Genomic DNA, 22,282 nt, shown 5'->3' on the forward strand with positions numbered 1-22,282 from the left:
CTGTAAGTTGATGGATACAAACGTGCACACACACAATAATCTACAGAGAGCAGATGCTCCACTGTCTATTGCCATGTCCACAGCACTTCTTTAAATCAAAACTTAGACTGAAGGCTGTCAGCCACCCAGAACAAAACATCCTTGAGTGCATCCCATTCAATCATTCTGATTGCAACTGCTTAGTAAACACACCCTTCCTGGAGATACTTCATTTGGTACATTTACATTTATTATCTAATGGTTATTTTAACGTATATTTGGGGTAATCAATTAAAATAGCCCAGCAACAATCCTTTCCCTGTATTTTCAAGTGATCAGAATACTCACACTTACTCTTTTATTCTTCTAGACACAGCTTTATTTCACTGCACTTTAGATGAAACTGAGTAGTGATTATATTTTCCTTGTTTTCACTCACTATTTTCCACAAACTAACTTTATTTTGGCTCTGACATGTCAAGACACCAGAGCATTAGTTAAAATTCAATGAAAACTGCAGTCTTATAGGATTCAAGCCTATGCTTTAATGCTTTGCTGAAATTAGGAATCTCTGCAGGGAGACACATAGAAGTTTGGTAACAAATTTAACTGCGCCAAGAGTCTTACATTTATAACTATGTATCAGCTAAACTGTCAACATATTTTCTTTCACAGTTGCAATAGCAAAACTACCAAATCAGGGTTTTGTTTTGTTTTTGGTTTTGGGGGTTTTTTTTAAGTTTTAGTTATGGGAGAATACTATCAGCTGCAAAATCACCAAATTTATAAAGTCAGTAACCCAAAGACAGATATAACATCAAACAGGCTTTGATATGAGAGAAAACACAGGAATATCTGTACTGTTCTCTTTAATAGCAAATTATTTTTAAAAATAAAAGCAAAACAAGAAAACAATTCTTTAAAAAACACTCAGAATTGTTATACATAAGCTTAATAAAATAACATTACATAAACTTTACAAAAAATGTATTTCTCAAGTAAAACTGAGTTAAGCCATCACACACAGCATATCATGACAGAGAAACTATCATCAAGACCACCTGGATCATTCTAGTTTAATTTCTACCAGAATTATTTGTTAGGCATAAACTAGTTTCCCTAAATAAAAAGAACCTGATATAAAATTCATGTTGTCAGTGTTGTAAGGTGAATGATAAAATGGTCATATCTCTATTTCCAAACAGTCTGATTTGCTTTTCTGAAGAAATAGATCCTGTCTTTCTTACAAGAGAACAGAGGGGGAAAGATTTTCAAAGTTGAGTAACACTCACAGGTATTTCATGTTCCTGTGAAGAAAAATGATAACATTACATTTCCCTAGAATTTAGTTTAATCCTTTAAATTATTCTTATTGATATCTGTAAGTATTTTAAGCATGGAAAATACCAAACTTTTAAGAAAAGGAAAGAAACAAGAGCTCAGAAGTTATAAATAGAAACCAACAATAAAGGCACCTGTGTCATTTTACCTCACTATCACCCACAGTTATTTTATCAATTCTGTTTCAGGCTTTTGTTGCTGTTGTTGTTGGGGCTGGGGGGGAAGATTTGGTTGGTTTTTACATCTGCTAACTATAAATGTCTTTTTAAATCCCAGAGAAATGAAATGTACTGGAGCATAGGCTTAATTGCTATCACCAAAAAAAGGAGAAGCATGCATACTTTGCTTAAGAGCTTGGCTAAATTAGGAGCTTATTTTGAACAGATCACAAATGCAATATTCCTTTCAGTCTTTGTCAGAGAGCTCAACAGAAGCTACAGGTTTCACAGACAGAAGGTTTCAAGAAGGTTTCACAGACAATTCAGAGATGCCACAGGGCAAACTGTTCTAACCCAGTTCATACATTTTTAACACGTCTTTTATGCCTACATTGCCAAAACACAGAAATATGCTGAAAGATCTCCACAAATTTCTATTACATTGCAAAAATGTACTTAATAACTAGTAGAAGAAGGGAAGATGTTTGTTTGAGTTTCAGTTATGACAAGTGCTCTTCACATTCCTTAAACAGTGCTTCAAGTTCAATTTGTTCATAAATGTAATTCTTGTATTAATGGCATGAAATCAACAAAAATGACACTAAGTTTCTTGTAGTAGTAATTTACTAGCATTAATGATAAGGAAACCCACTATTTATTGTGTATAATTAATAAAATTATGCTCAGGGCTGTATTTCTACGAACTACAAATTATTCCCATTACTAACAGAGAAATGATAAGACCAATGGAATCAGTGTCATTAAGAGAACAAATACTGTGGATCAATGCCTTATTTACTAAAGCATATTAAGCCACAGCCTATCAGGAGACAGCTTGCTCAAAAGGATGATGACACACTTCCAACCATTAAGGCTATGCAAAGGGTTCATAAATGCAATAATTGTTCCTGACTTTTACAGAAAGCTGGGTGGGCTCATCCTGATGTCTCACATATTAAATGGCTCCATCAACAGCAATGGTTTCATGGAAATTTCAGTCTGAATCCAGATGTGTTTTTTTTTTAAATTTCATTAATAAATTAAGCTTCCCTTAGACTGAATTATAAATCCATTCAAATTCAAATTTTTAAACTAATATACTATGTACTCTTCCTTTGTTTTTTGTTCATGATGACAGTAATTCACTATTAGTGAATCAGTGCAGGACAAGGCACAAAATTTTCTGTTTTAAATGGAAACAAGCTGCAGTATTGCAAGCTGTCCACATGTATTCATAGTGCTAAATAAGTGCTATTTATGCATGCAAAAACCTAATAATTCTAATTAATATACTGAAAATAAACTATTTAGTGACATTGAACTGGTCCCTCATTATAGTAAGACATTTTCTGCAAGCATAAATCCATTAGGTGAGGAACATACTCTAGTTATATCCTAATGTTATACCTGGAAATGATACTTATCATGTGGAATTTTAGAGGAAAAACTACACATGCCCTAGTTAAAATGTGAAAAATAGTTTATTTTCATGAACAAATTGATAAAGAAGTTTTGACATTGAATCTGGGTGCGTCTCTTTTCCTTTCCCTGGAACAGTGAAATTTTTGTGGTTGTTCTATTGCTGCTAACTATCTGATACCACAGAATAGTTCATACATTTCTATTACTACTATAAAGTACTCTTGTATTTTCCCCCCTCAAATCCTACCAGAAAATCTCACCCAGTAAAAATAATTCTATGTTCTTCTAGGAGATATAAACACTTGTTTTTCATCAGTCCATAGAGCATCATCATCTCTCGACTCATGATGTGAGTACTCAACCTTCCTTCCTTACCAATCACAAAGAACAACATGCTTTTCATTTAAAGTCTTATCCTTTTTCATTTTCTGCTCCTGATATTTTTCTTCTTTATGCAACTGCTGCACAGTCATTGCTCTGGTCATTCTTTTCACTTTCTTGTGGGCTGGCGATTGTCACCCTTGGGCTTGTGGATGTTTTTTCAAGACCAGGATCAACCTCAGGAAAAAGGACAGGCACTGTTAACGTCATAGGTACCAAAGATTTCACTTCATTTCAATGCAGTATTAAGCTCTTCATATTAAAATTTCCACAAGGTATTCTTAATGTGAAAAATTCCAAGAGTGATCCTGTTAACATTTTTTATACTTATATATCTTCTAAATGAGAAAGCACTCACATTAGAGGTTCCTCCCTACAGTTCTTTCATCAAGCATCCAGTTACCCACATATGCATTTAAAGTGAACACTCACTCACTTTCTCCATCTCCATAAATAACTTCAGCTTATCTAAAACAAAAAAATTTTCAAATATATGAAGCACAGAATAAATTCAGAGCCCAAAAAAATGTCATGTTACTCAGCTCTCTCAGTTGAAAAATATTCTTGTGTGTCACACAGGAACAGAAGAAAGCCCAGTTGCAAAGTGCAAGAAACCACTCCCAGTGTCACAGGAAGCAGAGGAAGAAACTCTTTCTCAGTAGCCTGTAGGCAGGGAATGTGCAGCAATTTGCTCTGCTTCTGACACTCATGAATCCCACTCTTCCCAGACCTGGATTCTCCCTATCAAACAAACCACTTTGTTTCCCACACTCTGTGAGCTGGTCAGTTCATCTGACAGTCAGGGGAGTTCTCCTTATTTATGTAGGTTGCATCCCTCCATCTAAGCCAACAGCATGTTACCATGTATCCTAAATTAACAGGATATTTGCTTTTAAACTGACTAAACCCCTTGCTTTGAAGGATCTTGTACATATCCACTGTATTTTTCAATTTCTAAGAAAAAGAGATGAAACTTCCACAAAACAATGGCAAAAGCTCTTTATGAAATGCAACTTTTGTGGAAGTCAACTCATCAAGATAATGAGGCACTGGTGTCATGAACACACCCTTCTGCTCTGTCCTAGAAGACAAAGTAGTGTAGAAATATATAATGATTCTGCTTTTCTGGAAACTGCAAGAATTTTTTTGCATTACTTTTTTTTTCAAAATTCAGCATACTGAATATGCTTATGAATACATAAGGAAAGTAGTAGATGAAGATTCATAAAATAGTGAGAAACATCTGCTCTCTCAGTCAAAGGGCATATAATGTAATTACTGATGTAACTGATGTGTACAGATGAAAAATAACTTTTCCACAAACCAAAGTTCTCATAAATGGTCTCAGGACTTTATTAGAAATTCACTACTTAGAGACCAGATGAGAACCATAAGGCTGAGATGAATGAGGAACAATACCATAAGAAAAACAGTTTGAAAGAATAAACACTCACCTGGTTCTCACTGCCAGAATCCTCCTTTATTTCTTCTTCAGGCTGAAGATCACCTTGGTAGTTCAAATGCTCCATTCCCTCACCATTTCCTTCATTGTTTTTGCCATTTAAATGGATAAGTTCCTTTTCCTCTGCTTGGTCAACATTCTGTGTTTCTCCTTCATCTTCATAATTTTCATTTAATTTCTTTTCGTTTTTTTCCATTTCAATTCTTTCTTTAACAGTTTCCCCACCTTCTTCTCCATTCACTTTTGGATATTCTCCTTTATATTCCTCCTCTCCCCTGTCATCTTCCTCTTCTACATTTTCTTCTTCATCAACAGTTTCTGCTGGTCTCTGGTGAAAGACAAAGCAGCAGCATTATGAGGTATTTTAAATCAGAATGCTGCACGCAATTCTGAAATATGACAGACATCAAATTCACAATTACATCATTACTGAGTAATAAGTATGCTAATTTTGTGGACAGAAAATTGTGCTCCTTTACTTACACCGAATAATGCCCTTTGATTCATTTCCAAAATGTGTTGGTGAGATTTAAATTTACTATATGGAGTTTAATCCATTTGACCACACTCAAAACAACTGGAATGAGCTAAACTGAATTGACACAGCAACAGCTTACTCTGTTCTGTCTATTCCAGGTTCTCTGACTTTCTAGCATCTAGTACATACTTGTTTATAAAGTCCTGTCACAAGAAAATACCATGTACTACTAGCCTACAAACTGTTCCCCAGAAGCATTTCACCTATGGACCAGGACATGCCATGACCATTGGTGTTGTCTTCTTTGAATACACAGAAAAGTAGTTAGAGAGATGAGGCAGACCTACAATTGTTCACTTCCAAGACATCATTCCCCTTCCCAAAGATCCCTATGTAGCGTGGCTTGGTTAAGTTTTGCTGGACATTTGGCAGCAATGTTTTCCTACACAGAATTGTACCAGCAGCCAGAAGAAACAAGATCTTGCCTCACTTTGTAGAAAAGTTATCAGAAACTCACTATGGATAAAGCTGCTGGCAGCACCATCTCATGACAGCCTGGGAGATGGATGCACAAATTGTCTGGTCTTTGTCATTTGCCCTCCAGTTTCAGCTTTGAAGAGTCACCTGACTATTCAGTCCACCAATGCTCCCACCTGCCAAGATTACTTACCTACTTGGGCTGAGGTATGAATGAAAATAAAGTGAAAAAATCCCACAGGAGCCACAAGGTATCTGCCTCCCAGACTCATCAGACTCTAAATCTAAAGCAAACTAGCTGAGAGCAATAGATTATTTCCTAATCAAAATTGTTTGGAATTTTACTGTCCTCAGTAGCTCCTTCATGCAAGCAGCTATCTGCGACACAGAAGTAAGTTGTCTTCTAAAAATTTCTTTTCCTCATTAGTCATAACATTTCAAAAGAATTCTCTCATCACCTTCAATGTATTAAGACCCAGTACAGTAAGATCAAGAATTTATTGAAGCCTCTTGATGAAACCTCTTGATTTTCCTTTGATATCTAAGTAGAAACATAAGACTTTATTATGCCAGTGCACAATGCCATTATTGGCACAGCTGCAAAAAGAACAAGTTATTGTGCTGCAATAATGCACAGAATATGGAATTACCAGGAACATGGGTACACAACCAGGTAAATAGTGGCTCCATAAATGGTTTTTGAAGTACAGTCATTTCTATGTGTTTTTTATTCAAGCCTTTCTGACTCACTTTCATCTAGTAACATCAAACTGGTCTTATTACCACCAAAATAAAACTTTAACAAGCCACGTCTTTACAGAAACCTTCAAAGAAGGCACCATCCAAAGCAAACTTGATTCAACCTTCATAACCTACAGCACATAAAGATAGCAAAGAATCTGTAGATCCATAAATTCTCAGAAGTTACCTGTTACTCTTAGACATAGTATCTACTAATTTTCTTTCAGTCTGCTAAGGAAATTAGAAGCTCTGGATTCTGACAAGAAACAGGGGAGGGTGGGACAAATTACATGCACCAGACACCACTAACTAAAACTGTGTTTGGTGTTACTTAATGACACCTACTTGCCATGACATTACACACACTAAATAAAGGGAGGATAAGAAAAGTCAACACATTCTTTCTCAGTTAACTTTGTAGTCATCCAAGACATTACAATTTTCAGCTTTTTGGTAGTGGGTACAAGCAGAAATGAATATATGCTCTTGCCTGCATGGCTTTAGTATCGTGGCTCATTCTGGACTGCAGAAGAAAGCGTGTGGGCTTTATGCCATGGTGTAAACATGTGTATTCCAATGCTTTTAACTGGTTTCACTGCTCTGGAAGCAGTCTTTGGTATAGAGGCAAAATGAACATTTGAGGGACAGTGGCTTTCTAAAGTGCTATGCTAGCTAGACTCATTTGACCTTATCTGTCTAAAATAAGTGTGGGTGCAAATTTTGAAGAGTTAAATCTGAGCAACATAGAATATAAACTCAGCATTATTGAACTGTACACAGAAACTCACTGAAAGCTCACAGAGAATAGTACTGGCATGAAATAACATTCAAATTCCAACATATTTAACTTGACCAATCAAGCTAAATTGCAAGAAAAATAATAGTAGAACACAAGATGAGTAGAACAACTCCCACCAGTGCAACTATAATATTTTTATAGCAACTGAAAATTTCAAGATAGCTGGGCATATTACTACAATGTCATTATTATTACAGACAAAAATAAAAAGCCACATTTTCAGCTTTTCATTTGGAAAGCAAAACACAATCTTCATTTAATCTCCTTTCAAGCTACACTACATAAGAACGGGCATTTCAAACAAGTTAAAAATCAATATTGATTCAGAGTAAAAGACTTTTCACAAGGTAATTTGAAATCTAGTATGGTTCCCTCTGCATTGCAGAGTCAAAGGTAGCCTTTCAAATGTGAATGTGACCACTAACTGTGCATTTCAGACTGCACAGCAGACCTAAGACAGGACTATAGGGAGGAAACTGAAGGCCAAAATCACCCACCAAATAGTACATTGCTCTTTACGTAAAAAGTGTGATACTTTCTACTGAGATCTTATTGACCTACTTGCTATGCATAAATTAGCATTCTCTATTTTAAGTACACTTTCCTCACTGAGAAAGAGGTATACTGAGAAAATTTTTCATATTTAGGGAAAGAGAATATTTATCTGCATATATACACGCAGGGAAGAAAACAGAAAAAGGGAGAAAACCAGAGGTCTTAATAGTACAAAGCCTGTAAGTGCTATACATGCTTAACTTTACCTTCTTGAACAATTTTAGTGATAGCAGTGATCCTGAAATAGTGAACTAAAACCTACATTAAAGTACTTGGTGGGTCAGGGTGCAATTTAAAGTCCCCTGGAGTCACTGGGAACCTTTTCATTGAATTTGATGCAGTCCAGCCATACCTCCACCTATGACTGCACAAATTGCGTATTATATATGCACCAAAATTACCACAAACTGTGCTCCCTCAGTCAGAATAAAGCAGGATGGGCACACTGAAAGCAAAACAGGTGTGCTGACTAAGACCTATCTATCCTTGCAGAAATTATCAGACTCAAGTCAGCAATGACCTTGTATACTGATGTGGAAGCAGTGACATTTCCCATCTTAGTTTTTAGCTTTTCATCAGTCACCTTTCAAATAATCAAAATATTCTTAGTCATAACTTCCTGTATGGAATGAATTGGATGGATAGCCAAGACAGATGTGGTACTCCTCTTCCTGTTGCTCAGAAGTCAAGAGTTGAGCCTTCGGCCATTGTGTTGGCTCACAGGAAGCTGTCCCTCACATCTGTGGTTCCTATAAAATCTCAGGGCATCTCAAATTCAGAGAAACAGCTCTGGATATATCTCCAGGCCTGAGTGCCTCAATCACCTCTATGTAACACAGTTATCATAAGGGTATTAAGGATTGTAACAGAGAACAAAAGGCACATCAAAAATTCATGTTGGAAGCAACCAGCCAGTTGTAGCCCAGTGTAACTGAACATGGATACTGTAATGAACTACAGCATAAATGTTCCTGCATTAGTTTAGTCCCATCTACACACCTCAAAAAACAACAGCACAACTTGAACTTGGACTGGAGAAGCATTCCTATTCCTTAAGGTAATTTTCACAGTCAAGTGAGTTCTAGAGCAGGGAGCTTTTCCAGTCGCTGTGCTAGATTATTCCAATTCCTCCTATAGTCAGAACTAATCATAATAAGGTTTGTAATTTTGCCTTTTGAATGGTTGGAAGAAAATAGGAAGTAACCTTCCTTTTTGCATTGCTGGTTTCCGCTTTTAAGCAAAGGTGATGCTTTTGCAGTTCCATGCTTGAAAGCACATTACTTAAAATAACTAGTTTTCAAACCATACCTGTGTGAATGTGAGAATAGTTCTTTGCTTATCATGGACTAGCAATAAAAAGACTCACTAACAAAAGACTTGTATATGCACATTGAAATGCATAGTCAACCAAAGGCATGCAGAAAAACTGAAGCAGTTTCAGCTTCTTGCTGGAAATATGGACCCAGCTTGCCTTTTGGAAACCTCCTGACTTAACTAACAGGTTGATGAGAAAGAGAGCCAATTTCATTTTGCATTCAAGAAGTATGATTGCTTGACAGTATTTTTAATCTCAGCAAAAACAGTGTTTAAAAAAGAAAGACATATTCTAATTACACTCATAATGCCATCTTTCATTAAGAGCTACATTACCAAATGCCATCATCACTCAAAAGCAGCAAGTCAGGAAATCTTCAGACATTGAAGCATTTGGCTTCTTTTCCTCTAGGGATGCTAATGCAAACCTCTCAGAAGGTTTGTACATGACTGATACTGAAAAGTGCAGTATCACAAATCATTTAAGGCAGAAATTATTTTGTACCATTAATATAATACGTAATTTTGCTTTATTGAAGTAGTTTGGAAATGTTTATTTGACTAATGGTCACAGCAGACAAACAATGTGGCAGACAACAAAAATCTTAATGGTCATGAAAAGCAGCATGAATACATCTTACAAATGCAGCAACAGGAACACTTGACTTCAAGTGCACCAAAGCTCTCCAGAACAGAGCTCCCCTGCTCCTACTCAGGAATGTTTTGTAGCAGCACTGCATAGATTCCAACAGCAAAACATTTTGTTCCTGAACCAGAAAGTGTTGCTAAGTGACAGCAGCCCTCTTCTCTTCCACATCATTTACAAAACCCAGACTCTTGAAAACAAGCAAATGAATAGTTAAGGTTCAACTGTCTTACACTTCCCACATAGTTCCCACATTTGCACAAAACGCACTGTTGTTCCCGAAGGCAAAAAGACTATATCCCCACAACATTTAAACTCCACCTGGAGTTGCTCCAGGTGGAGTTTAAATGTTGTGGAGATAGGATTCGCTATTAGGAAGAAATTCTTTACTGTGAGGGTGGTGACAAACTGGAACAGGCTGCCCAGAGAAGCTGTGGATGTCCCATCCTTGGAAGTGTTCCAGACCAGCATAATGAGGTTCTGAACAACCTGGTCTAGTCAAAGGTGTCCCTGCCTGTGGTAGAGGGGTTGAAATGAGATGATTTTTAAGGTTCTTTTCAACCCAAATCATTTGAAGATTTTATGATCTTATAATAAAATTAGAAAAATATTTTCTAATATGTATCTAAGTCAAAAATACTTTTTTCCATCTACTTCAGTGACACTTAAGTTTATTTCTCCCCACAATATTTGCATGCAAATTTTTCAATAAAATTTCCCTAAACTTCACTTCCTATAATATAGTATGATCTGCTGAGCATACCTGTAGATAATGAGAAAATTGTTATGCACTTTACAAAAAGTCCTACTGAGACTGCAAAAACACAAGTTAAAGCAAGTAAGTTATGCAATTTGAGAAACTGCCTGCTCTAGGATTTCTGAAATTTCTGAAAACAGGGTTACACAGAGGAAGCTTTTTTCAAAGTGGTATCAAAACTAGTTTTACAAGAGATTTGCATTCCCAGGCTTCACTCAGAAGAAGTGAAGGCCCTTCAGCTGTTGGCTTCTAAAGACATGATCAGGCATTGCTACTACAACTTCATAAATCACAGTCATCCAATGCAGATGATGCCTTGAGAAGGTGCTCTTCTACTGCCCAAGGTGTATCCATTAAGGCCTTTTAATAAATACCTACTTTATTCTTTAACTCTGTCTAGCCTCTGTTCTAGGTCACTCTTCTCAAGGCACCACAGAAACCAAGGAAAGATCTCCCTTCTCCTTCTGAACTGCAAAGAACCAATCAGAGTTTCCCTATCTAACACAGACAAAAAATAACAACATTAAGTGTAAATCAGTAGAGCTGTAAGGAGAATATACAGTGGAAAATATTATCTGCTAGCTTGTCAGCACTCAAAATTCATAAGGCTTAAATTACAGCTGCATCATTCGTAGAGAAATCTGAGCATAAGTTCTGCATGTATTCTTTCCAAATGCCATTTTGAAGTTCTTACTGATGTAGTGTAAAATGTTTCCTCAAGAAAAGTTGTAGCCCTTTTAATGAAAGAATGTCTCTTCAAGCAGTCAGCCTGTTGTAATGTTGAATTAACATAAACTTTAACATTTTGCCTTCAGCAATGGGCAAAATGTTTCCTCGAGAAAAGTTGTAGCCTTTTTAATGAAAGAATGTCTCTTCAAGCAAGTCAGCCTGTTGTAATGTTGAATTAACATAAACTTTAACATTTTGCCTTCAGCCATGGGCAAGATAAACAGTTTATTCTGCTCACTGAGGTGAATCTTGGGTCTCTAAAGCAAAATGTGTACTCCATAATGAAAACTGCAAATGAAAGGTGCAAATTTTCTGCTACTGATGATATACTCCAGCTCCAGCTCACCTAGGGGAGATAGACAATCTCACATCACATCACAGAGCAGGAAATGGAAAATAATGAGTGGAGGACTGCATTAATCAGTGGACATGTCTGTAAAAGTGGAAAGCAAATGGATAGTGAAAGAATCAAGAATATTAACATCTACAGAAAAACTCCAAACCAGTGCCTGTTAGATAAATTTATCACCAGCTAATTTTTACAAATAAATACAGACGGAGAGAAGCAGATGGGGATGATAAATCTGGAGGGAGAAAATAATCCAAAGAACAAACCAAAACCAAAACCCAAATGGAGTCTCTTTCTACATCACATCTTAATAGCAAGTATCACATACCCCATGGCAAAGCAGGCTGGCACAACAACACGCCTGAATTCCTTATGGGGTTATGCACTGGATAACTTCAGATCTCATAACTCTCCTGCTTACTCCACCTCCCAAGGGCTCAGCATGGGAGAAGACATGGAAATGGATAAACAAGTTCAAACTTGCAGTGTTATTTCAGTATTATCACTAGAAACTGCTGCTTTTGTATTTTAGAACCTATATAGAATGAAAGAAGAAGAGTAGACATTTCTGAAAGCTTTAAAAGTTAGAAATTTTTCTCTCTAAGTTGCTTTGAATATACTTGCATTATTAGCAGCAAATTCAAAGTAACACACAATTACTATCTCAAATAAAAAACTCCTATTGCTTTGCTGCCTCCCTGTCACAAACCACCTTGTTCCCTTGCTATTTGCACAACTGGTTTCATAGTCTGTCATCAGTCCCCATGAATGTTGACACAGTGATGCAAACAACCAACTTGAAGTAAGCCTGCATGTCAAAAGAAGAAACTAATCATTCTGTATTTGGGAGCTGAAATCTTGGTAAAGAATATAGAACAGAAAGGTCTGGTTTGGTTTAAGGCAAAATATTCTTTTTTTCTTCCTTGATGTTCAATTACAACTGTCAGCTAGTCTGGAGTAAAGCAAAGCCTGTTCTTTTAATGTGTTTTCAGCTGGCAGACAGCATTTTACAGAACAGGACATAAGCAAGAGCCTAGCCAGTATAACGCTAGGTTTAGTTAATGGCTAATCTGGCATTTGTTCAACTGTGTATTTCAAACAGCAAGACAGAGAAGGTGCATAAAAATAAAAAAAATATGAAGCTCTATCTTCACCACCTCATTTATGTGGCTGATGGAAATGATAGCCTATCAGAAGTGTCAGCATTCTAGTGAAAGCTGGCTTGTAAATATTTATGCTTTATGCAAGATAGTCAAGTCCTGGCTGGCTGTCCTTTCCCATATTTCTAGCAATAACAGACACTGCAGTGTAGATAAGAAAAAGCTAAAAAGCTTTACATCACAGAATTTAAAACAATTTTAAATGGTCATTAATATGAACCTGAACATGCAAAATGCTAAATGCTTCTAAGGTTAGTGTGACTTTAGTTATCTGGGAATAAAAACTACTCAGTGATACTCTGAAAGACATGGCTTCTTGTGAGATTACCAAGGAAACTATACATGAAATTTTAACATTATATATAAACCATGGCTTGTTTTGCAATAAATTTTGGTGCTTTCCTTGGCTTTTATGGAAACATGAAAATCAGATTATTCATAGTGTGCATGACTGATTTTTTAATATTTTTCCCCATCAAATAAAACTGCCTGCAGTTGCTTGTCCAGATAGCAAAAGCTGTTGGTAGTAAGTAAAAAATATTTCCACCTGAACATGATGAATGGACCTTGGTACAGGAGCTTAGAGGTATTCAGCAAGTTCCTAGCATTGCAAGCTTGCCAGCACATCTGATGCTCACTGGCAACTGTGTGAATAGTTCCACTGCAAACAGACAAGTGGTAGTAGAGAGTTTTTCCCCTCCCTAGGGATGGTCACCACCCGCAGGCAGAGGCAAACTAGGGAAACACACAGAGCTACTGCCTGTGTAGGATCTCTGTGGAGAAGTAAGGCAGCTGTCTCCAGGATTGGATTTTGTATGAATTGCAGTCAGCCTAAAAACTAAGGCCTGACAACCCAAATGACACAGCCAAATGTTCTACACTACTCACAGGAATTCTTTACACACTTCCAGAGGCCAATAAACAGGCTAATAATTTCTAAATTTGATTACTACACTGTCAAGAACAGAGTAGGATGTGCTTCAGGATGCCATAAGAAACAAAGATTAAGACAACAGCCAGCATGTTCTTCCCCAATGTCAGTGCTATCAATATAATACAACACATCCTAATTGTCACTACACCTCACCAGGACAACCACAATTAACAGGACTGATGAGCCCAATGGTGTTCATCATATAAGACTCTGAGGCTGGGGCAGGTATGTGCTGTGAGAAGACACAGCTGTAGCATTCCTTCTGCAAGGACCAAGACAGTCCTGATTCATGTGTCTTCAAGAACAATGCCTATAAAATATCTAAGTAAAATTCCTTCCCAATGAAGTGAATAAATAATGAGAAAGGTCCGCATTAGCAACAGGAGCCTAAAATAATAAAAATCTGTATTTTTTTTCAGATGGTATGGTGTTAGTCTTCAAAGTGGCTAATAAGTTCATACAACAACTATTTCCCCTCAGATATTGTGTTTAAAAGCAGAACACAAGCTAAAGGTATATATGTCTAGTATTCTTCTACACAATACAAATAAATTGAAAAAAATCAGCCAACTAGACAGTAAGCACTATTTAGTAAGCAATTAAATAGTGTAATAATCTTTAGCCTGTAAACTTTATAGTTTGTGGCTGTGCTGAACTTTCTCCTGTTTCTAAGTATCTCTCTTCTGCTGAGAAGGACTCAAAGCTGGACAAATACTCTAGATGCAACCTCAGAGATGAGTCAAGAAGGATAATCAGTGACCTTGATGTGCTGGCTGTGCTTTTACTAGCCCAGCCTGCACAGTCCACCTCAACCACACAGGGAGTACCAACTCAGCTTGCCAGCCACAGGAGCTGCATGGCCTTTCTGCAGCTCCTTTCTAGCCCGCCTGTCTCAAGACTACACTGAGAGTTAACTGCACTATAGGTGCCCAACCTTGTACCTCTCTTTCCTGTGGAACTTTATGAGGCTCAAGCCATCCTTTTCCTTCAAGCTGTTGAGATTGCTCTAAAAGACAGCCCTGCATTCACCTGATAATGACAGCTGGGCCTGAATAAGGCTGTGTCCCCTGCAATGATCTGTGTGACCCACGAACATATTAGAATGTCTCAGATCCAGTATCAAACCATGAGGACCACCATCTGTAAATAGGTGCCAGTTAAATCTCAACCAGCTGACTTTTTAAATCTCACCAAACCAGCTGGTTTTTCACCTACCTTTTAGCCCATGAATCCAGTCCCTACCCTCATTGAAGGATATTTTCTTCCCCATACTTACCACACTTCCAGTTTCTCCTACAACTACAGAAGTCTATACTGAAAGCAAGATAAAGGACAGTAACTGCTGTTACTGTTAGGTTCCATTTGCCTATTCCTTGTATTATTTCAGTCCACAGGAGTGCAAATCAAAGTACAAAAAGGGAGATATAATCTTGTATTTAGTTATCAAGACCTATTTATTGCACATAAATCTCAGGATTAAAAAATTGGCCAACGAAGCACTGTGTTGCTCCAACAGAACAAATTGCTCTCAGCTTTAACAAAAATCAGAGAAATCTGCACCTGTTGTGATGCAGGACTGGAGGAATACTGCTCTACTGCAGTATAAAGAGACTGCTATTCACGTGAAGCTATTTGGTAGCATGTAACAGTAGAGAGTCCTGATTCTCTAAGGCTCTGTAAGAACTCTCAGAGCAGTTCTGAAGCTGATGAAAAGGTAACTGACATTTGACATATTAACACAGAAAGGGAGATTTGATAAAGCTGCCATAAAAGAAGCAGTATTGCTTACAGTCATCTCCGCAGAATTATGCTGTACACGTGAAAGAAATTGAGGAAAGAGAAACACACAATCTGTAATTAAAAAAAAAAAAAAAAAGGCAAAGCTATTTATTTAAAGCTTGATAGTATTGCTTACAGTCATCTCTGCAGAATTATGCTGTACACTTGAAAGAAATTGAGGAAAGAGAAACAACACACAATCTGTAATTAAAAAAAAAAAAAAAAGGCAAAGCTATTTATTTAAAGCTTGATCACTACCTGGTCCAGTGGAACTTCCACAAGAGTATCTTCATCTTCTTGCACTTCAGCTGCCCCCCACATTTCAGACCCCTCTTCTCTGGCTTTGTAAATATTTTCACCTATAATGAGAAAGATAGAGTGGAAGGATGTGAAGTCCAATGGTGACACAGTGTGGCTCAACTGCTGAACTGCACATTCAATTTTGCTTCTGAGAACAGCTTTCTGAGCTGACCCATCATTCCCCATAGAGTTCTTTCAAGGAAGTCTTCAGTCTCCCATTATTGTCAATTGGTTTTTTGATTTTCCTTTTAAAAACAAATATTTACATACGACGCCAACTGGGGAAGAGGGGAAAAAAGGCAAAGGGGAAAGGAACTGAACAAAGTCCTGCATCAGAATTTCCTTCACTTTGGGCAAAGGTCTGGAGTGAATCCAAACTAGGTACATTACAACAACAACATAATACTTCTGTTTCTACAGTCAATTATAGTATCTTTTAGTAATGAGCATTATAACATACATCTATCAAAAATTTCAGCCTCTGAATCAAAACCAAACATGCTGAATCAGGTCAGGGTTAAAAGATTAAAAGAAACAGTTGGATTAGTTCTACTCCTCAACTCTGGGAACATGCAAGTAGAGCTATGGCTGAAACTTCACATTCACATTAAAAGGCACATACTCCTGGAAAACAAGGATTAATGTTTACATTTTGCAGATATTTTACACCATTTAGCTTAAGTAATTTCTTTTCCCTAACTATAAGGAGTAACTAGGGGTCTTTGAAGTTTCCAGCACAAGTCTTATGGTATCAGCTAATTAGGAAAGTGAATATAGGTACACACAGAAAACAATTTCCAAGTGATGCACAATCCTTTATATTTACCCCTGAACAAAAAACAGCCCAGAAACTAAAGGCACAAGTTACTCAAAATCATCTCTCTCCATTGATCTAGGAAAGATGAAGATGTGTCCATATCCAAAATAATATGTAACTACAGCAAGAAGGACAAAAAAGTATTTCTGCTGTTTCTGACTGCCTTCTAGTTCTTCATAAAAACATCTGAACTTGGTAATATCAACTGACCATGCAAATTGATCTACATTGCTGCATGCTGCTAAATGAATATCTTTAGTGTAGCACAGAACCACTTTGGTGGAAAAATAATTAATAAAGCCCCAAGACCTAGAGAAATCCAGAGTCCATCCACGTAAAAAGTCAGCACTGAACTACTCCGGTAGTTTTCCAGTTACTTTTTCCTCACTATGAGAGCCAAGGGAAGAGTTTGCCCTGGGAACAATGAAATTCCAAAGTGGTACTGCTGGGTGCATCTTAGGAGAGAGAATTCCTGATGGACAGAGCAGCTTGATTACTCAGGCATGCTGGAACCTCCCCCCTACCAAAAGATCCATACTACTACGTCCTCTGAAAGTACCCCTGTTGGAAATACCAGAGGGGTCTTAGCATCATCCTTGGACTCTTATCCTAAATAACTCACACATGTTTTTCAAGACTTCATTTTTGTACTTCATGTGAAAATAACAATTTTCTTTTTTAGTTTCTTTTTTTCTTGGCATTTATTAAATACAATGCATGTGCATGGATGTTCCATTGAAACCAACTAAGGACATTCAATACTTGATGGCAGTACGATAAACCTTGGACAATCTACCTGTATATATCTCATTACAAATCCCCTTTGACACAAGACTTGTTTGGGTTTTTTGACAAAATCAGCAGTAAAAACATGGAGTGGCTGAGGATAATAAAAAAATGCATCTGAAGAGATGCTACTTGTACTTTTTCAAATGATCAATGCACTTCACATTTCCCATTTTTCTGAGCTCTCTAAGAGACAGAATGTTCTGTTTTGCTTACCTGGTATTATCATTGTTGCCTCTCACCACAGGCACTTGAATTACAGATTTCCACCATATTCTGAGAGGAAAACATAATGTGTTCCCTAAAAGCCACCATGAAGACTCTCCTATTTCAAGGCTTTCCCCTAAGTATGCAAGAAAATAACCTTGCCTCAGATTCCTTGGCTCACTGAACTAAAAAAGTCAACTCAGTGTCTGAAAGAACTGCATTTAATATCACCATCCTTCCATTTAGGCTCTCTAATAACACCTTTGCCTTCAAGGTCCCCAAGTCTTTCAACCAAAATGGGGACTGTCTGGCCTCTAGAGGTAAAAAGGATTTTGGTACAAAGGCAATTTTCATCAGGCTTTTACACTAGGGCAAAAGGAGGAGTACAAGGGAGATGAACATGTGTTAGCCCTGGAGGCCAAATCCACTCAAGAGCTGAGGATTCTCAATTTTAAAGCACCTCTTCTTAGAAGATCAGATCAGGCTCAGGGCTATGCCGAACAACCCAAGGAGACAGACATACAGTATTCTGAAAAAACTTACTCATGGAACCAGGAGGGAGCAGGAGACAGGAAAGAAGATTGTAAGTTTCAGTAAGGAATCATATTTCTCATTTAAAAGAGCGTGCCCAAAAAGGTAGTAACAGCATGATTTCAATAAGCAAAATCTGAAATCTCCATGGAATTTCCTCCAAGCACTTTCTAGCAGGTGTTTGCTCAGAAAGCTGGTCGTAAATGAAAAGATATTAGTTGAAAAGAACTCTGCACAACACTGCAGCATCTCTCGGGGATACCACTGTTCATTGTCTTGCAGAGAAAGCATTCTCAAGAGAAACAGCACTCCTGTTCTTCCACAGACTGAAAATATTATTTAAGAAAAATAGAACATTTACAACAAAAGGGAAATTAATTATTTACCTCTGCACAAACATAAGAGAATGGAAGACAGATGTCCAAAATACATATACAGTCAGGGAAGGAATTAACACACTTAGGTTTGAAATGTGCCAAAACAGATGAAGAAAAAAATGACGCTAACTGAAAAATGGAGAAGTTGTAATGCTTGAACAAAAAATTCCAAAGGAAATGGCAAGGAATGCAATTAGTCTTACATTAGGACACACACTGTTGTCTTTTGTTACAACAAGTGAAAACAAATACAAAAATTGCAAAATAATTTACATAAAATTAATTTGAATAAATGGAGCATTATGAAAATAGCTTAAAATGTTAACATTATTAACATTGCTACTCTACAGCCAAAAGTATTTACATTTTCTGCATGTGAAGTTACGAATATCTGGAGGATAGAAGCTGAGTGAAAAGCCAACACATTTCTTGTTTGTTTGATTCTTTGTCAAGATATTGTCAACAGGAGCTTGCAGGCCACATTAATCACAATTATTGGTGCTCTGAGTTACTTCCAAGAAAATGTTTTCAGTTGGGTAACTTTGCCTCATATTTTATAGATAATGCTTTTTGGTTTAGGAAAAAAAAGCATGAAAAAATCTTATTGATGCAATATTTCACATCTCTGTGTCTGAATGATTAGTCAGTTTCTTCACATGTCTCTAAGGGAGAAAAAACAAGAAAGCATTTTAGAAAATGCCATAAATTACATGAAGAAACATTTTTGCAAGTCTTCATCCTGTATTGTCATGGGCTTCTATTGCAATCTCTGTTGAAGCAGAAATATGTGGTGTACCCTGCTGAAAAGAAAAATTCCAGCACTTCCATTAAATGGGACATTTATGACTACTCCAAACAGTTCATACAAAATTGTAAATTAATCATGCTCCTCTTTTATGAGTCAGCTCTGATTTTCTTGTGCCTCAAACTACCTGAGAACTGACCACAAACAGGGCCATGGCAACACTGGGGCAGAAGAGCTCTGAAAGGGGGTAAGAAAGGAAGCTATGTCTCCCCGCAGCACTGCTGGTAAATATAAACAGAGGATTTATTTCAGTTAGGTTCTCAGTTCTCAATGCCACAGCACGTGCAGCTTCTGTCAAGAGGCCAAACAAAATATTACTGAAAGTTTTGTGATCTTCTGTGAGGATATTTTCCCATGGTGTCCAGACAAAAAGAAGATACTGGAGTTTTTCAAGTTTTGCCTGTCACTGCGTGACAATAGACTACCTTGAGCCAAAAATCAGCACTATTTCTTATGCCCTAAACAGACAGAGTTAGGTAACCTAAACATCTCCCGTTATTTCTGATTATCTTAAAGCAGGGTCATGTTCAGTAATTTAGGTAAAAAGGGGGAAGAAGAACCTGCAGAAGGGCAAAGAACAGATCATTCAAAAGAAGCAGCCAGGTGGACAGAGAGAATATGCAGAGGCTGGAGGATAGAGACACTGAGGGAGATGATGAAGGCACAGTGATGTTAGAAAAGATTTGTGGAATGAGGAACTGTACAAGAGCAAATACAAAGATGAGGGAATGCTGGTGAGAAAAAGGGAAGCAATGGGGTCCAATGCACTGACTGGAAGGCAGAAAAATGGCTTTTAGGGAGTAAAAGAGTAGAAGCTTTAAAGAATGAGAGGGGGGGAAAAAGCCAAGTCAGCAGGTATCCAAGCCAATTTAAGTTTCTTAAAAGAATCTTCCTTCAGGAAACCCTGCAAAGAGGAATGCTGCTGGACTACTACCTGCCAGCAACTGAATGTCTATGTTCTGATGTTATCACACACACAGAAGTGCAGCCAAAAACTAAAAAAAAAAAAAAAAAACCAACACCAACAAAAAAAAAACAACACCAATGAAAAAATTATCCTTGTTTTCAGGAAAGTATTTTTACTGATTTTTTTGTTCATATTTATTTCTTCAACAAACAATACTTATTAAGACTCTGGGGAGTGGAAAGAGTTCTTACAGGATTTTTTGGTTTCATGCTGAAGAGATGAATGAAAACTGCAACCATAAGTACTTTCCTCTAGAGTATCTTCAAGAATTGTGCTCTCTCCTGCCTCTTCTCCAGCTCCACAATCCCACAGAGAGATGAAATCTCAGGAGGATCCAGATGGCTTAAAGTTCTGAATTCCTTGAAGTCTTGTCTGGGTTACCAGGAAAGGGAACATTTGGAGCCTGGTAACAGCCCTGCCGAGGAAAGGTAACTACTGCTTCAAAAAAGCCGTGGACCTACTCAGCCTGCCCCAAGTAAATTCAAATGACACAGGTGTTGAAACACTGGCATCTACTTTATGGCCAACCTCTACAGCTAGGAGCAAGGATGCCACAGAAATAGTAAGAACAAGAGAAATTTCCAGCTGAAAAAGGCAGTGAAATTACAGGAGCAGGATGTTACCACTATGCTTAGTCTTTGGTAATCAGGTCCAGAGGCTACAGGTGAGAGAAAGGCACTATGGTCAGGTTTGGATGAGAACCTTGGAAAGGACAATGACTGGTTAACAGGGGGTGAGTTTTCTGATTTTGTACTTGGCCAAGTTCTATCTCAAAGTAAGCAGCTCAGTACTCAGCTGATTTCACCAAAGATAGGAGGTGGTACTGTATTCCTGCAGAGCTTTTCAGCTTGACTTTGTTGCAAATGAACAGATAAAACCAATTCAATTTAAGACAATTTTAAGACTTCCTAATGACTTGCACAATGACTCTTAAAAGATCTCTGTTTTGAGAGTTACCTACTCTGTCCTGACCCTTACCCATGCCAGCCCTAGCTGGCTTTGCAGCCCTGGGGAATTCATTTGTGTGAAAGGGATTCTGTTGCCCATTCAGGAGAATTTTCTAGCTATTATCTTGATCTTTTTTACTTCCTAATCTCCTGATAGGTACAGAACAGGTAAGTTACCAGCAAGAGCAAATTTATAAATGCCCAAAAAATTTTGACTAGCAACATTTCACTGGTCACATTTTAGTAGCTGTTTCAACACAGAAGCGTTCAGTGTATTGTGCATTCAGTTCAGCCTGTAGAGAAAGAAACCACAAATAATCTGTCCTGGATATTTTGTGGAAATCTGAAGCATTTACTATGTGTCAGTCCTATAGGTAAGGGAGGAAGTTAATGTTACTATAAAAAAATTAATGTGACTTACAAAGAGGCTGCATCATAAAAGCAGTAAGTAAAATTAAAAACAAGATGTAAAAAATAAAAAATTGGCTCATAAAATTGAATAGTTTGCTGTGAGGAAAAAGGAGGACATCTGGTTATGTCTGTATACAACATAATTTTATTTTCTCGTTTTGTGGGTGTTTTGGGGTTTATTTAATTTAAAAGTATCACTGTTGAACAAGGCCTATTTCCAACAAAGAGGCACTGCCTTCATGATAGTTTTGCATGTATGTTCATGCCTGTGAATCCTGTCATCAAAATGCAATGTAATTGAAAAGAACCTGCTAGCAATATACATACAAAACTGTTGAGAATATTAAAAAGTACATATTTTTCTTCCCTTAATATTATTGCAACGTGAAGTTTTTAAGCAATTGCTTCCTCTCTTTTGAAAATTTTAAATCTGTTATAATTTGATGCTATTAGAAAATGCTGGCATCTGATTACCTCAACAGAAACTGCAAAAGGTGCTTCTAGAAGTTGCCCTTGTATGCAGTACTCTCCCTTACTGATAGGAAATATGGTAATGCTGGAGCAAAGGAAAAGCTGAAATAGCTTGTTCATCTTTATACATCAACAGCTACAAAAACAAAGGATTGAGTGTCATAATGCAAGGGTTTTTTCTTCCCTCTCCCCGTTTTGGCCC

General features: G+C 37.3%; 1 protein-coding gene across 2 annotated transcripts in view; it reads right to left on the reverse strand.

Moving 5' to 3' along the window:
* Window positions 1–837: 837 nt before the first annotated feature.
* The window catches only part of DCDC2 (doublecortin domain containing 2), a 55,026-nt gene continuing 33,581 nt past the window's right edge, over window positions 838–22,282 (reverse strand). For both annotated transcript variants that reach the window (XM_039712203.1, XM_039712202.1), the window contains 3 exons: window positions 15,720–15,820; window positions 4,736–5,071; window positions 838–3,458 (listed from right to left, as the gene is read on the reverse strand). In XM_039712203.1, coding sequence (XP_039568137.1) covers window positions 3,351–3,458; window positions 4,736–5,071; window positions 15,720–15,820 — 545 coding nt within the window. In that variant the 3' untranslated portion in view covers window positions 838–3,350. The remainder of the gene's footprint in view (window positions 3,459–4,735; window positions 5,072–15,719; window positions 15,821–22,282) is intronic.

Source organism: Passer montanus, unplaced genomic scaffold (genome assembly GCF_014805655.1).
Source record: "Passer montanus isolate IOZ18808 unplaced genomic scaffold, ASM1480565v1 scaffold26, whole genome shotgun sequence".
Taxonomy (NCBI): Eukaryota; Metazoa; Chordata; class Aves; order Passeriformes; family Passeridae; genus Passer; species Passer montanus.